This window comes from Austrofundulus limnaeus, unplaced genomic scaffold, assembly GCF_001266775.1.
Source record: "Austrofundulus limnaeus strain Quisiro unplaced genomic scaffold, Austrofundulus_limnaeus-1.0 Scaffold150, whole genome shotgun sequence".
NCBI classification, from domain to species: domain Eukaryota; kingdom Metazoa; phylum Chordata; class Actinopteri; order Cyprinodontiformes; family Rivulidae; genus Austrofundulus; species Austrofundulus limnaeus.
Genome location: NW_013952552.1, coordinates 298,514 through 312,431, shown reverse-complemented (window position 1 = coordinate 312,431; position 13,918 = coordinate 298,514). Strand labels below are relative to the sequence as shown.

The 13,918-nt window shown below is 38.1% G+C and overlaps 1 protein-coding gene across 1 annotated transcript in view; it reads left to right on the top strand.

Moving 5' to 3' along the window:
* Nucleotides 1-1,430: 1,430 nt before the first annotated feature.
* Nucleotides 1,431-13,918, top strand: part of LOC106523267 (solute carrier family 25 member 36-A) — a gene marked incomplete in the record, with an annotated part of 18,261 nt that continues 5,773 nt past the window's right edge. The window contains 4 exon segments of the mRNA XM_014016651.1: nt 1,431-1,835; nt 4,455-4,619; nt 8,725-8,802; nt 10,299-10,399. Of these exon segments, the coding sequence (XP_013872105.1) occupies nt 1,795-1,835; nt 4,455-4,619; nt 8,725-8,802; nt 10,299-10,399 (385 nt within the window).

Here is a 13,918-nt window from a genome sequence, read left to right as displayed (position 1 = left end):
TTCTCCTAAATCACTCGTACGCACAACTTAAGAACAAATCTGTGCGTACGAACGGTTCTTGCATGAGGCCCAATGTTCTTTAATTTTCCAAGTGCATCATGTCTGTGTTGTTGCTGTTGTTTTTTAGGCTGTTCCCTTCGGTTCACAGTGAAAAAATTGGTGATTATTTTTTGGCCCTTCCTAATGCACCCTGTCAAACCTGCAACATCAGACTGTGTCACTGATCAATGAGAAACCTCACACACACATCTATACTGTGATAGTAAAGATTTAAATGTTCTTTTCTTTTCTTTTCTTTTCTTTATAAAATAAATAAAATTTACCAAACCAAAGTGGTAACCCCAGCAGACAGTTGATAAGCCTTCTTTTCTTTTCACACAGTAATGTAATTACATAAGAACTAGTGGCACATGATCTGGAAAATTAGAACTGTAATGATAAAATTAAGGAGCATGTGCTTTTCATTCAGTTACCCATTTGAAAACCTTAATTTTTTGTGTAAACTTGACTTTCTACCCTCAGTTACATTTTTTTCCTACCATGAATTCAGTTGCCAATATAAAATAAACTATTGTCTCAAACAATAACAAAACCAAAGGAATGCATAGACCTACCCCCTGCCAGAGTTTTAAAATTAGGACATTTTTTTCTTGAGAGGTGACAGAGTTGTCTCCATTTTTGCTCAATGCCAGAAAATATGTGCACAATTTCATACATTGTCAGATGTCACATTCATATTACATAGATGACTGTCAACTACTGCAACTAAGTTTTGCTTATTGTTTATTTACTGAGTTATTGATACTTTTTTTGGTTTATGCAAATTAGCTGTGGCAGACATCTTGAAGTGAATCTACTCCAAAGGGTAATCATTTGTAGGTGTACATCTGATGAGTATTTACTGAAGCTTTCATTACAATCCACTTAGTAGTTCATGAATGGATTAGCTGCTAAAGTCAACCCTTTAGTCATACCTCAAAACAAACAAACAAACAAACAAACAAACAAATTGAGCTGGCTGCACTGTAGATGTGCAGTCAGTGATTACTTTCTGTAAGTTTACTTTTAATTCGTACAGTGGCTCATGTTATATTTTGATAAAAGATGTGAATACACACACTTGCATCATTGACATGCGTGCATGAAAGCACACATGAAAATGCGAGCAGAAAACATTTCTATTGATTTCTATGATCTTTCGGAAGCGGATGATAAAATAGTTAAGTCATTCTCGTGACTTGTTAATTTATTTAACATAATCGAATTTATTTCTCTTTTCTCCGTGAGTGGTACTGATTAATGAGCCCCGCCCTTCAAAGTAAAAGCGAGTGTCACGTGAAGGAGTAGTGACGGGGCGGGCTCAAGACATCCGTCAGCCAATCAGGTCCACTGTTTTGCGGCTTCCCATTCGTCAATAAACATTGCAACCTGACCGTCAGAGAGAGCACTGAGAAGCAAAACACACCAACGTGAGGAGGTCAGAAGTGGTTACCAGTTCTCGGATTGCTACAAGACTGAAATTCATCCGAAGCATTGGGGATACGCACACTGTGGTGAAGCATTGTCCCGTTTTAAAAGAAGACGACCAAGCTGGCCCTCCAGCATCCACCTTTAGCGCCGGAAAGCTTTGTCAGCTAACGCGAGTTAGCTAAGTTAGCAGTTAGCTCGTTTCATACGTAGCTGACCTCTATCACAACAGCCTCGGATTGAGAGACCCTGTCCCCCGTCTCTTCACCCCACACCGTCGTTATTCTTGCATGGTGCTCCGCGAACGGTTGCCGAATATGATACACAATGAGTCAAAGAGATACCTTAGTTCATCTGTTTTCTGGAGGGTGAGTATTATTCAGTCTTGCACTCTGAAGCTAGCTAGCTGCACGCTAAATGCTAGCAGATATTAGCAAGTAAAGCTAGATTCGTTTTGGGTTGTGTGCAGTTGTGTAGTCTGCGGTTTCGTCAGTTTTATAAGGGTAACTGGGAAGAAATGAGGCAAAGCATGAATGTGTCGGACATTGGAGCAAAGTAATCATCTGCTCCCGAGTTGACATTCAATGACTCTTAAATATTTGAATGAAAATGCTGCAGTAGGTTTGTGATCGCCATTCTGTTTTCCCTGTCAGTAGCAGCAATGCTATTCTGTGATTCTTAAAATTCTCACTGTTAGTAAAACTACCAAATATGACATTTGCTCCATAAAGCTAATTGTGTGTTTCGGCCTGAAGTGCATCATATATTAGCTTGTGCATTTCGACGGCAAAGACAAAAAAAAGTTAAGGAGCCTACGAGAAATCTGTTTGTTTTTAGATGTGCATAAATCTGAACCGTGTCTTGCTGTGTTGCATTTTACAGTAATTATTTATTGTTCCAACAAGGCTGGACAATATCTAAATTGATTTTCCTCATCCAGTTTTACTTTGCAGTGGTTTGGGAAAACATAACTTATCACACAGCCTCAGGAAATGGGGCGTGTCGGTTCATTTGGGTTTGAACAAATCGTACAAAAGTAAAAATCCGGGGGGGGAAAAATCACTGATGAAGAAATTAAGAAACTAATATTAAGCTCTTTCTACTGAAGTGATAAAAAAGTAAAAATCCGAATATTTTGACCCGTTTTCTTCACGTATGGAAACGTAACATTAAAAGCTTTATTAATAGTGAACAACTTTGTAATCTCTGAGCAATTTACATCCAGACCTGTACCTGATTTTAATACATGAACATGAACTCTAATGAGCAACCTCAAGAATACTTGGTTTGATGCCACGTACCCAATAGGGGTCTATTTATCATAGGGTTTATTAATAGTTTATAAATAGTTTATTCACATGTGTAAACACCATCTAAATCAGTGTTTCCCAAAGTTGGGGTCGGGACCCAAAGTGGGGTCCTGAAACATCAAGGTGGGGTCCTGAAAAGATTTTTGGAATTAATTACATTTTTGTCTTAGTTGTTACAAAGGAGTGAGGTTAGTGWATTTAAAATGGATAAATGTAGTATAAAATTATTTTTACTATGCCCATGTTTAGTTGACCTGATACAAATGTTTATCATACAAAAATAGTTGTGGGCACAGGTCTCTGCTACTGTTATTTTGTGGGTCAAAAGCTGAAAAGTTTGGGAACCACTGCACTTTGGTTCCCAAAGTTGGGCTTGGGACCCAATTATGGGTCATGAAGCACCTTGGATAATCTCCAGAAATCAATTTAAAGGGTAATAAAATAATTGCTGATGTAATATTTCCCCTATAATTATTATAAAAACACAAAATAAGTAAAAAATATTATTTATATCTGTGTACAAGCTGTTCAGATTGTCAAAAAGCCTGTGTTTTTAGGGTTATTAACAAAGTTTGTGTACTCAGACCAGTAATATTTGGGGTCACAAGTTTTTGCCATGGATATTTTGTGGGTCAGAAGATAAAAAGTTTGGGAACCACTGATTTAAAGCATCATCAATCATAAAAAACTGTTCTTACATTGAAACTTGCTCACTATTTGGTAAAGTCATAATAAAGTCTTCATAATTCATTTTTTATGACTGAAATTTTAAATAAAAATCTGTCAGTGACTTACTAGCACTAATTATATTAGATCTTTTTTTAATCTGTTTTAAAAAGTAAGCAGTATTTGATTGGCACTGATGAAAAAGCAACACTTTAGCAAATTGTGAGGCTTTTTTAGTGTATGAACAGTATGTTAAGTTTTATAAATGATTCTCAGTGCTTTATAAAGTGTTTAAAAACATGTAAATAACCCACTTACATAACAATAATCATCACACACACACACACACACATTCATATTCTACATGAGATTAAATCGTGTGGAGGACCACACTGACAAAGCTAGTGCTTAAGTGTGCTCACCTACATTGGATAATGTTTTTGTGACCACTCTACTGTCCTGTGTTCCGTTATTTATGGACTGAAGCCACATGTCCTCTCTTAGTTTTCCTCTGCCAAAGACTGTTTTGACAGGACTTTCTCTCTTTGCTTTGGTTCAGGTTGAAAATTAACCAAAAGAAGAGATAACTGCTTATCCTCTAGTCTAGCCCTACCCAGCGCCACTCAAGCCAGTACAGTCTATCTAGGATCAGTTCATTTATGTCAATATTATTTCGTACTCTTATCAGTCTTTTTAAGATTGAATATTTGAACTAGTGACTTCTGTAAATTTACAGAGCTGCTTTAGCTTGAAATATTAATTACACTGGAAAATTGTCCTTTTTTAAAAGATACAGATCTATGTTTATTATGAAATAAATGTAAAATGTGGAGCCATTTCTTAGTTTATCTATTATCTATTAGATGGCATGCACCAAGCATCAGTTAGAACCTGTTGAATAGAAATATCTCAGAAGTTTCTGAAGACATGAACCCATCAGTGTTGGTCTTTCTGTTGAGACATATCTTTACCATCTCACTTTTATTGTTTCCCTCTCTCTCTTTGTGCCAGATGTGGGGGTACGGTAGGAGCCATACTGACTTGTCCGTTGGAGGTCGTGAAGACTCGTCTGCAGTCATCATCCATCACTCTTTTTGTGTCTGAGGTTCAGCTAAGTACTGTCAATGGAGCTAGTATGACCCGAATATCTCCACCAGGCCCCCTTCACTGTCTCAGGTGAGTGTTTGACTACATTCTTGTCTGTTAAGCCTATAAATGTAGTATCATTTGTCTACACTATGATATAAGTGTGCCCTTTTTCTGTGCATAGGTCTGATTTTCAAATTTTAAACTAAAAGTAAGATATTGGTCGAGCTATTTTCAGATTTAGCTTGTGCTACCAGCATTCCCAACAATGTGTGACTACAGAGTTGTTGTTCTGTCCTCAGTCTACATTGTGTTGTGGCTGTCATTGTTCAGTGTGACCAGTGTCCCTTTTGCTACATTCACACTGCCAGCAAATGCAACCCAAATTCAGTTGTTTTGTCTTTTTTTCTTTTAATTTTCCATGTCCTGGATGACTGAGAATCCACAGAAACATATAATGGTAATGTCAGTGGAACTGGACGGTATATCGGTTTGTACCAAAAGCCGTTTTTTATTTTCTTTATTATGAATTTTCCAAGTACTGACACACCAGTTTAAATAGCATGAAAATGATAGGAATGTTACGTCACACCTGCCAGTAAACTTTCATGGGGACACTTTTCTTTGCAGCACCGCTCAATGCACATGCAGGGCAGCACAAAATGTAAGCTAGGGTCATTGTTGGAGCAGCCTTCTCAATAACTGGTAGCGATTTTGCAGCTTATATTGATTGCCAAAAAAAAGGTATACATTTTATGCGCAAGAAAATTAGCCTGAAAATGATATTTGCTCAACCCTCTTCCTTTATGAATGGACCTGCCCTCGTGTCCCCAAACTGCTTGACTAATGCCTGTGGACTTGAGCTGCTTGAAGTTCTAATAAAAATAACAGCAAAAATGAGGGTGTTCTAAAACTTTTGACAGGTAGGGTATAAAATTGTTTTTCTTCTTTTTTTTTGACTCACCATGACTCAGCAATAATAAATTTGGATTTGGGTTCTGGTTTTGAATGTAAGAAGACCCACCCTTGTGAGAGAGAGAATAGCTTGAAGCTAATGTCTACTTTAAAGCAGTTCAGATATTTATAAAAGACTACAACCTGCTAAACTGGATATACATCCCTGTCCTATGGAATCTACCTGATTCATCTTTGTATTTTTTGTGTGTCCCTTTGACCTTGTTCTGGTAATTACAATCAAAGTTCCAGAAATATTGCATTTATTTGAGAACCATCAAGAATTACTGACCTGTCCACAGCTCCTCTTGCCCTGATTGCACTAAAGTCCAAAGTGTACAGGATAAATAGGAATGGTGACAGAACTGTTCTGTACTTCAGAGAGCAGTGTCAGACAATCATCAGACAATTTTTGAGCCACATGTACTGTAGTCTAACAAAATAGTTTTCCTGAACTTTGATGAAAATCAGTGCCCAGGAAAGAAGCTCTGACCCCACCTGCCATGTCCAACTTTTAACCAAGCAGCAATGACTGGATGGTGTTTAATGCTCTTGAAAAAATAAAGCACATAATCCTGATGTTACTTTAAGAGGGTATCCAGGTGGACATTGATGTTCGGAAGCATCAAATGTGGGTCTGATGTGGGAGAGGACTAATTTCTCCAGTGTCTTCATGTTATGGTTAATTTAAACTTTGGTTTGATAGTGGTGCCAGAGGTGTTAAAATGTTTAACATTTTTTATTATTTAATTTTTAGTAACCACTTCACCTAATGCATGTTTTTGATCTGTGGGAGGAATCCAGAGTACCCAGAGTAAATCCACACATGCATGGGGACACAAACAAACTTCGTACAGAAAGGCTGAGAATCCAACCTATGATGTTTTGGCTGCTATGCTGCTATGCAGCAGCAGTTCTAACCACTCTTCTACCATGTTGCCTACATGCATATATACAATACATATTACATACAGAATATACAATATTTATATACATGCAAACCTGTATACTAGGAATGTGCAATATGGCAAAAAATTCATATCACGATATACATTATGATGAGTGGCGGTAACGATATATATCACGATATAAAACTTATAATAGAAAATAAATAAATCACACATTAATTGAGTGGAATAAATATGTATAGGTAAAAAAATTTAGACCTTAAAATCTCCTTTTTTAAGGGACACTTTTAAGTCTCCCATAAAAATCTAAATTTAAGGGAGATCTACCTGGTTAAATCAAGTATCTCACACACACACACACACGCACACACACACTAACTTTAATGTAATAGATATCTGCATCCATTGATGTTGTGTTTGGAATAACCTGTTTTGTTTTAAGGTGGTAAAACAAATTGTTTGTATTTATTCTTTTCTACACACTTTGCAGATTATTTTTTTCTGCACTCCACGTGTTTAATCTGTGCATGCTCTGGCGGGGTGACAATCATCCCGTTTATGCTTTACCTTTTTTTTTTTTTTTGAAAGACAGTCTGACTGTCACCCTTTCTCATAGCGCTTCTCTGCTGTACAAGGAGACAGTAATGGTGCGTTCACATCAAACGCGATTTCAGCATCAGGAGCAGCAGGTTTACATTCAAAGTCTATGGTGGACGCGCTTCAATCAACGTCGTGAAGTGCTGTGGCGCCTCAAGTGCGATTAGAGCAGCGCGATTTGAACGATCTGAGCGTTCGACATGCTTGATGCGCAAATCGCTGAAGTTAGAAAATCTGAACTTTTGCAGCTTGACGCGCCGCGTCAACCAATCAGAGAGACTCCACTGTGTGACGTAGTGACAGATTTCCCGACGGGACAGTTTACTGAATGATGCCCACTAACCTGAAACAGACGGAGAGGAGCTCTTTAGCTGAAATCAAGTGCCTGCAGTCGGTGTCCTGCAGGAGATATCCTCACCAATGAGTGGCAGCGACTCATCAGACTGGACTGGGGACAAAAATAGTCCTGAAAGCGAGCTGTGAGCCTCTCCCGCAGCTCCTGGGTGATGAAACTCAGAATGTCTCTGAATTATCTGGTGAATTAATTATGAATTAATTATCTGATGAAAGTGACATGCTCTTGCTCTCTGTAAATAAAGCAAAGCCACTTCCTCGTCCGACATTAAACAGAGCCCGACAGAGGAGGGAGGGGCGGGGAGGCTGTTGCCATGCAGCGCTTCAAGAGCTGTCCTGCGTTGGACCTCAAAGTACACCAGCGTCCAACTTGAAGCGTTGGCAGCGATTTTGAAGCTGAAATCACGTTCGGTGTGAACGCAGCATAAAGGCTGAGTTTTTATAGTCGCGCTTTGGAACGCGCACGAAGTGGGTGCAGAGTGCGCACGCATTTGGCCGTGCGGCGTCGCGCTATGACCGCAGGAGAATCGGGGTCCAGACTCAGCGAGCTTTTGTGAGTCCTGGAGCACTGACTTCACCTGCACTGACTGTCGCCACGCTGTGTCGCCATGTGCTGCGGCGCGCGCTCCTCCCGCAGCAGGCAGTGTAGTCGGTCGGCATCCGACCGGAGGACACGCCGTCACATAAATACAGTATGTCAACAGTTCGGCGTTCATTTTCGCACACCCGAACCCAACCTGGTTCGGGTGTTTTTTTTCCCCCCTCCTCATTTTACATCATCAAAAAGAATTGCGCGGTTGGCCGGTAGACTACAGATCTCTATCATAGGACAAATTTACATCGTTTCTACTGTATATCGTTTATATCGCACATTCCTACTGTATACCTAATTATACATACCTACAGTACATATGTAAACATTAGGACTGCACAATATTAGAAAAGCTTAATCCAGGGGCAGCAAGATGTTTACGATGTGCAATATTTTTGTTTAATATTGTGACAATATCATTGGCAATTAACCCTCTCTTTTTTTCTCACTCGTCACTTTTTCATGTGTTATCAATATCATCTAAAGCAGGTTTAGGCAGTGAGTCTTTTGGATGGACTAAATAAATTGTCAGTATGTAAAACATGAATGCACGATACTTAAAATAATGGTGCAGTCTAAGCTGTCTTTTGCAAATTGTCGATATTGCAATAACAATTAATTTTTGAAATTTTATAAATACCTACTAACACACAAAGCAAAAGAGAGAGAGAGCAGTCTCTCCACTGGTAGAAAAGCCATGGCTGACTGCATTATCTGCAGGATAAAATGTTCAACCAACCAATATATGACTAAAATAGTTTAAATGTGTGTTTTTGTGTTTTATTTTCAGATTGATATTGGAGAAAGAAGGGCCTCGCTCTCTTTTCAGGGGCCTGGGGCCAAACTTAGTGGGTGTGGCACCTTCCAGGTAAAATTTCTTCCACTTTCTTAATAAACACATTAATCTCAGCAATTTACCGCCAGGAGTATGACCGTAAAGGCAAGAAACTGAACATGTTCTACATTCTACATGTTTTATTAGGCCTCCATCCAGCCTGAGTATTTTTCATATATTTGATTACAAAATAACAGCATGATGACTTTTGGTGCAAAATGTTTTTAAAGAATAAGTCACTTTATTTGACTGTTACCACATTGTAGTCAGACAAAATAGTGTTTTTGAAAGTGCCCTAACTTATTTTCCATTATTTTTTTTCAACATAAGGATCCTAATTTATTTATCATAGAAGTTTTTAGGCACCCGCAGATGGGTTTCTATTTTGAGTCCTGTTATGATCATTTGAAATTGTTTTGATTGACAAAAATGCTAAATTTTTACTCTTCTTTAGAGCCACAATTTTTGCGAAATATGATTTTTATATTTAGAACATTTTTTCTTTCCAATTCCTATGCTCCTTGGGGTTACCTGGTAACAAAGAAGCATTAAGCCTCCATTATCATTAAGGTGCCATTCATGCTCATGGCTTTCTCAGCAGTTTCTGCTTTTTGGAAACATAACAACAGCAGGAGCATAAATTGGACACACACAGACAGCTTTTCCAGTGTTTCAGTAATAATGAGATAAGGAAAGTTGGGCCTAATGGGGTGTTGCTAATGCTCAGGCAAGCAGGTGCCACTGCTTGCTGTATGCAGAACATTTAGTTAAGGTCTTTGGTAAATAAATGCTGTGTTCACTGTGTAAAAGGCAAAGAAGCCTTTTTCACAGTGTTTTAGTTTATGAAGTTTCAAATTTGTATGTGCAAAGTAGCTTTAATAATGTGATAGATGGGAATCATTAACAGTGGGATTTGGCAGAACACTAGTTTTACAAATGAGCCAAACTTCAGGCTGCACTGCATCATTATCAGGAAAGATACAAAAGCCTCACATTTATAATTAGGCACAATTATAATTTCATTATTATGACTTTATTATTTATGAAATCTAGTAAAGATAATTACTCCAAATGAAATATGTACATCCTCTCAAATGGTGTATTTGTTTGACAAAAATGATTTGTTGTGAAAATCACTTCTGCTACTGGCATTCTACCCAATTCATTTTTATGATTGTTAAACTAAACCTGACATTGAGGCCAGATTTATTTTATGATATGCATGGTGGATTCAAATATATAAAAATCCTGTTGAAATACCAGGGGTTTCTTATGGAATAAATAAAACCACAGTAAATCATGAATAAAATCACTGGGTACAGAAACATCAACATTTGTCTGAAGGGAAATATATAAAAACATAGAAGGTGCATATAAGTGTGAACACATTTAATAACTATTTTCTTTAAAGTTTATTTTGATTTAAATTTTTGGAGTGGAAGCTATTAAGAAATCCAAAAATGTGTCATATGACTCATGTCTCATCAGGGTTGCAACATTTGCAGAACTGATTTGTTTATTTCTAACAGAGCGATCTACTTTGCTGCTTACTCCACTGCCAAAGAGAAACTTAATGGCGTGTTGGAACCAGACTCCACACAAGTGCACATGGCATCGGCAGGAATGGCAGGTAAATGTCTGCAGAGATCACAGACTAACATGCACCTCTATTCACTCTTTTTTTTGTCAAAATCTATAATTAGATGATTATTTTTTTATTTTTTTGTTTGTTTGTGCAAACGGGCTTTGCCTTGTTCGTTGTTGGTAAAACTCACCTGCTGCAGCATTACATGATCAGACTTAAGGAAAAGTGGTGTTATTTATTAGTTCTTAGAGAAAAATATGGTTTAAAACTAGTTTATGGCAAAATGTCCATAAGCAGCAAAGCTTTACAACCTTCAATGTTGTCAGGATAAAAGAAAAGTCCACCCTCATTCATTCTAGTGTTTTCCTTATGACATAATAACATTAACCTTACCTTTACCAGGTTCCTAATTTGTTCAAATCTAACCTCAAGTCTACAAAACACAACAGATTCCAACCTGGCAATGTTTATTTATATTGTTTATTTAGCCAAGATAGAAAAATTGTGTGTGAATGATGGGGGAACTAGGTCTATCCTTGCTGCTTCTCTATGATTTTAGATGGAAAGTAGCATTTTAACTAATCATCAGTATGAGCGCCTCTATATAAGCCATGGTTTTGTCATTTTCATCAGTGATGACTTAGAGAAGCAGCGCTTGCTGCCCATCAATCTGGGAAGCGTTAAAGAAAGTTTCTAGTCTAAACTTACCACAAAATATCAAGAAATGTGTGTTTGGTAGATCATTTCTTTGTTATAACAATGAATCTTATACCGGGCACCTGATTGACAGCACCTTTTGACAGAAGCTCACTCACAAGTGTCAATAACAAAATAAGCTGTTTAACAGAGAAGATTTGGCAATCTTTTCATGTGCACAATCCACATGCTCAGCTCTCCTACTGATCCTACAAATGCATGTTCCTTACAAATGTGGCACCATTTAAAAGGTAAATTAACGGGTGTCTGGGCTCTCCCTTAAAGATAGGGTGAGAAACTCAGTCATCCAGTAGAGACTCAGAAGAGCCGCTGCTCCTCCATGTTGAAAGGAGCCAGTTGAGGTGGCTCGGGCATCTGGTTAGGATGCCTCCTGGACGCCTCCCCGGTGAGGTGTTCCGGGCATGTCCCACTGGGAGGAGACCCAGAGGAAGACCCAGGACACGCTGGAGGTATTATGCTTCTCAGCTGGCCTGGGAACACCTTGGGATTCCCCCAGAAGAGCTGGCCCAAGTGGTTGGGGAGAGGGAAGTCTGGGTCTCTCTGCTTAGGCTGCTGCCCCCGTGACCCGACCCTGGATAAGAGATAGAAAATGGAAGGATGAACTTGTATGGCGTGTTTTGTGGGTTTACAAGAGAAAGCCTCTTTGCAAAAAAATAACTTGTCAGTACTCCTTTGCAAAGTTGCATCTGAATGAACCATAAAACCTTTCAAACAGTGCCCTTTGGACAGATGATACCAAATTTGAGATATCTAGCCATAATGCACAGCAACATGTTTGATAAAAACAAATACAGCAAATCAGCATCAACATCCCAATCCAACTGTCAAGCATATTGGTGGAGGGGAGATGATTTGGACCTGTTTTGCAGACACATTATCTGGACACCATACAGTCATTGAGTCAATGTTGAACTTTTCTTTGTGCTAAAGTATTTTAAAGTTAGATGTGAGGCCATCTGACCGACAGCTGAAACTGGACTGAAATAAGGTCAACAACAGGACAGTGATTCATAATAGAGCAACAAATCCACACCAGAATGAAAAATACACGAATCAAAGGGTTGCAGTAGTCCAAAGTTTGGACCTCAACCTAATGAAAATAATGTGGCAGGATCTTAAAAGACCAATGAGTGTCCACAGAACTCAGTGAACTGAAATCATCTTGTAAAATAGAGTGGGCCAGATCGGCACCACCACAGCTAAGTGGTTGGCATTGTTGCCTCACAGCAAGAAGGTCCTGGGTTTAATCCCTGGTTCATACCTTTCTGTGTGAAGTTTGCATCTTCTTCTTGAGTTTGAGTGAATTTTTTCTGGGTACTCCGGTTTCCTCCCACGGTCTAGAAACATGCATGTCAAGCTTCCCCTTAGGCCCTGGCCTCCCTTGCATAAGAGATCTGTGATCTCAGAGGGATTTTCCTGGTTAAATAAAATATAAATTCCCCAACTATATGAAAAACTAATATGGTGAAACAATTACCTTCAATTACTGCTGCCAAAAAAAAGATAGTGGAAGCTGCCGAATCATAACTTTTGCCTTTTACAGTCTTAATTTTACAGTTAAAATGTATGTTTATTAAATAAAGTCTAATGTTACAACTAATTGTGAATCCCTTTTAAGAATCTAAATATGTTAATGTATTTAGATTATATAACTAAGCAGTATATCTGCTCTGAAATAACTAAACCTTTTGGAAATGATGAACCAGTTTAATGTAGGTCAGGTAGCCAGACAGCCACAGCTGCACTGTATTTGTGTGTAGCTGTGAGTGAAACTAAAGTTTGTCGCCATGCCACTTTTAGCATACTCTGACTTTGACCTTTCAACAGCCTAGTCAAGGTCAGCATTTTTCAGGACGTCTTCTAATTTACAACCTACTGCCAGAGCTGAACTGACAGGGTGTTAATGTGTCTGCAAAAGCACAACACAGTAGTGACTAGGGCTGAGCGATAAATCAATTTAATCGATTAATTTGAATTTGCCATTTATAAAGATTTAATTTAATTAGTTCAGCGATCACCCCACCTGTCCCTCAAGACGCTTGACAACCTCACATGACAATATGACAGCTAGCAAAGAAAAAAGGCACTGCTTCTTCAGTTTTCTGGAACTGGTTAGGTTTTGCAACCTCAGACTTGAAGCAACAAACACCTCATGGCAAAATCTGTTAAAGGCTCTTGCTACAAAAAGTAGGAGTACAACAAATTTGTTTCGACATCTGAAACAGGCATTCCGTTAAGTGGGAAGCAAAAATCAATTTAAAGTCGAAAATCGAATTTGGGATGAAAAAATCAGAGATTTTTTTTTTGGGGGCCATATTGCCCAGCCCTAGTAGTGACACAACTTTGTGTATTGTGGCTGCAAGTGTAGCTGTTAGCTTTACAGCATTATTCAAACTGATTGTACCAGTTAGCTATCTAAAGCAGTAGTTTTAGCACTGATCAATTACTAAAAGTTAAAATGTTATTTCACATTTCAAAATAAGAGGAAAAAAAGAACTTTCATAGATAAAAATGGTAATTTTAATCTCAGACAAGAACAGCATGGTTGGGAAAAAAGAAGTATGTAAAATTCCTCAATATTTGACTGTTATTTAACTAATTGTCAAAAAGCACAGTAAGAGAGTGTAAACATATACACTTTGTTTGCAAGTATTGTACATCTTGAGCAGTGGTGGACAAAGTACTCAACTCTAGTACTTGAGTAAAAGTATTGATACTCTTGGTCAAATCTACTCCACTACAAGTAAAAGTTACTCAGTCAAAAATCTACTCAAGTAAAAGTACTGAAGTACTTACTTTTGAAAATACTTAAGTATTCAGAAGTACATGCATTTTAAAGTACTTAAG